The sequence below is a fragment of the Buceros rhinoceros genome, unplaced genomic scaffold (genome assembly GCF_000710305.1).
Source record: "Buceros rhinoceros silvestris isolate BGI_N320 unplaced genomic scaffold, ASM71030v1 scaffold9945, whole genome shotgun sequence".
NCBI lineage: Eukaryota > Metazoa > Chordata > Aves > Bucerotiformes > Bucerotidae > Buceros > Buceros rhinoceros.
This window is the reverse complement of record NW_010411157.1, coordinates 23,369-26,651: the sequence shown is the minus strand read 5'-3', so window position 1 is coordinate 26,651 and position 3,283 is coordinate 23,369. Positions and strand designations below refer to the sequence as shown.

The 3,283-nt window shown below is 56.3% G+C and overlaps 1 protein-coding gene across 1 annotated transcript; it reads right to left on the bottom strand.

Moving 5' to 3' along the window:
- Positions 1-1,249: 1,249 nt before the first annotated feature.
- Positions 1,250-2,703, bottom strand: HS3ST6 (heparan sulfate (glucosamine) 3-O-sulfotransferase 6; the record flags this gene model as incomplete). The annotated part of the gene is made up of 3 exons (XM_010135897.1): positions 1,250-1,292; positions 1,400-2,030; positions 2,594-2,703. Coding segments are annotated over 2 exons (729 nt in total), but the record flags the coding sequence as incomplete, so codon positions are not given.
- Positions 2,704-3,283: the final 580 nt, after the last annotated feature.

Here is a 3,283-nt window from a genome sequence, read left to right as displayed (position 1 = left end):
CGAGGCTGACAACAGGCTCCAGCCGCTCCGACATCCAACCCCCAGCGGGACGCGGATGGGGCACTTGCAGTCCTGGGGGAACACGGCCGGGGGAACCTCGCACTGGGTGCGGGGTGCTGAGCCCATCCTGGCAGTGCCGCATCACTCGGAGGACTCTGGGATTTTAACCAGCAGGAAGGGCACCCTGATTTTGTCTCTTCCTGCTCTTCTTTTACAATGTCCCAGTTCCTTAATACCGGCCATACGGCCCCAGGCTCTGGCTCTCTGCGTCCTTTCCCAGCGCCTCTCACACACATGTGGACTGACACTGCGATGAACAGGCAACTGTTTGCATTTAACCCCAACATCACATCCCCACACTTGTCACTTGTCCCAGCAACAAGCCCAGGGACTCAGCTGGGCCAACATGCTGATCCTCAGCACATCGGAGTGGACAAGACACGTCACCTCCAAGGGGCACAAAGGAGGAGCCAGCAGCTGGGACATGGGAACGGGGTAAAACCAGGAGGAAAGGGGCTGGCGCCTGTTGTGCATCCCAGGAGAAGTGGTACCTGCCACCTCCATCACCCCGGGCAGCAGCAGCCTGGAGGGGAGGTGATGGCACCTGTGGAAGAAATCACAGCCAAGACGTATTTGAAAACAATGCTGGGCCTGAGGGCCCTTGCAAACACGTAATTAGCTCATTAAAGAGACAAATACATGTCACTAATAAGATATTAGAGGTTAATTAAATGTTTTCCTCATCTTTAATTAAGGGAAAACTTGTTAATTCAGATTAAACTCATTTCTGCAGCCTCCTGTGATGGCCCTCTGCAGCTGCAGGTTTGAAAACCTAGTGAGATTGAGCTGAAAGGTCAGAGCTTGGGGCTTTTGCCTGCCCTGCGTGGCTGAACTGCCCGGGGGGAGCAGGGCTGGCCATCCGCCCGCTTCGACACGCTCTGCGGTGTCATCTGGGTTCCTCATGGGACACAAGGAGGTACATGATATGCAGCTGGCCACATTCCCCAGAGCCCTGCTGGTTTCCAAAGCCGATCCTGGGGGTGGCAGAGCCGTCATCCCTCCCCACGCAGGCACGCGCACCCATCCACCCTCTCGCCCACTCCCGCTCGCCACCCAGCATGGCCCCGGTTCATAGAGATCAGCAAAATTTATATGGAAGAATATTTAATCTGGTCAGGGAGGGGAGAGGGGGCATCTGTGGGTTTATTTCTTAAATATTTCTCTCTAATCCAGAAGGGTCCATTTCTCACCGGAAAAGGTCCGATATAAATTAGAACAAAGGGAGGAGGTTGCTGGCAGGCCATGGGCATCCCTGGATGAGGCAGCCTCAGGCATCCCTGACCCGTGCTCCTGGCTCCACACACTGCTGGACCGCCCAGGCACCAGCACGGCAGTGTGCCCTGTGCGTAGCTCAGTCCCACCCAAAGTCCTGCCCTGTCATCTGATAAAACTTCATGTTGAAGGGTCTGTAAAACTCCCGCAGGCGCTGGACCACCTGCATGTCGATTTTGGGGTGCGGCCGCCCCTTGGATTTCCCCAGGCAGCGGGGCTTGCTGCCACCCTCCGGCTTCTTCAGGCAGGGAAAGCCCTTGGTTTCATTAAAATAGAAATGTTGGTCCGTCACCACCCTCTTGAGACCCAGAAAGTCCTGGACACGGCCCATCTCCCCGGCTGGGTCACTGACGAGCCTCTCCCCGCTGACAAAGAGGAATTTGGAGAGGGGGAAGTACTGCAGCCAGTTGTCCAGGTGCTTGGCGTAGATGCCGATCCTCACTGCGCTCCAGCTCGTGTCAATCAGTCCCGTGCTGATGTTCTTGAAGGCCAGGGCCTGGAAGCTGGGGATGGAGGGGTTTTTGGAGAGTGTCTGTGTGTAGTCCGAGATGGCACGGGTGACGGGGTTGCGCACCACCACGATCAGCTTCGTGTCCCGAGACATGTTGTAGATGCGCCGGGGAGCCTCCTTGGTGACGAAGTAGCTGGGTGTCTTCTCCATCGTGATCTGCCCCTCCAGCGTCCGTGGCATTAGGCTCCTGGTGAGAGAAAGGGACATGGTCAGGGCTCGACGCACGGCTGCTCTGACCTGATGCCATGACTGGGACGAGCAGGAGCAAGCCCCAAAACTCAGCCAGAACTGCCATGGGGCTCCCCAACCACCACGCTCCTCCTCCACCCCAGTGAGCTTCAGTGGTGGCAACTGGCATCTCGACATGTGCGTTTTGGGACGAGGCTGGTTTTCAGCCCAGCCTCCAGGCAGGTTCCACGTCCTGGAGGTGCCAACTGGCCACAGAGGGTTGCAAAGAGGAAACCCTTCTCAGGAGGGTGGGCACCCAGCGGGGGCTTTGCCCAAGCAGCAGCTGGGGATGGAGATGCCCACCAGGGCTCCCAGCTCCTCTGCCTCCAGACAGCAAGCAGTTAAGGCCAGAAAAAGACTTTTCCTTTCTCAAAACCCTCTCCGGGCCCAGCCATTGTGCTGTGTAAAATTCACTGCCCTGATTGTTCCCTCGTGCACTTTAATGAGGCATTAATTGCCGGCAAAATTACCCAGGCATGTCACCCTGTGAGGAGAGCCAGGGGCTGCAGAACGGGTCCCTGCTGCCACCAGCACAGGCACCTGCCCCAGAGCCGCTCAGTTCCCCCAGGACCCTTCACACCCCCCAGAGCCCTCCGGGTCCCCCTCCTTCGTGGGGGTGAAATGAAAAACCACTGAAATAAAATCTACAGGTCTATGTGCCCACAGAAATGCAAAATAAGCACAAGCATGTCCTTTGCTCCCACCTAGGGCTTTCCTCAGCAGAGGGCAGAGCACTTAACCCAGCAGGCATGTGCTGGTTTAGAGCGGGAAACTGAGGCACCGAGCAGTGACTTGGCTTGTAGGAGCCGGTGTGTAGACGACTATGTTCATCCAGCCAAGAAACATCCCCCCTCCCAACACAAAATCACTCGTATGGGTCAGCAAACGCAGGGGGATCCAGCCCGAGCTGTTCCACACTCAGAGGCACCCCAGGCCGAGCTCCAGGGGTCAGGAATCCTCTTGGAAAAAGTACCAGTACCTGGATATTAACTGACAAGGATAAAACAAAGCAAAAAATTCAGATCTAACCGAGATGTTTCACTTAACTGAAAGGAGAGAGTCGGGACTGGACAGCCTCTCCCATGAGGACTTTCCATTTTGTCTAAATTTGGAACAATTCTGCTTTTAAAAGCCAAGGTTCCCACTGGGGTCTCCCCTGTACTCCTGGGGCTGCTCCACCCCATGTCCCTTGGTGCTCGCTGGAGAGGAGAG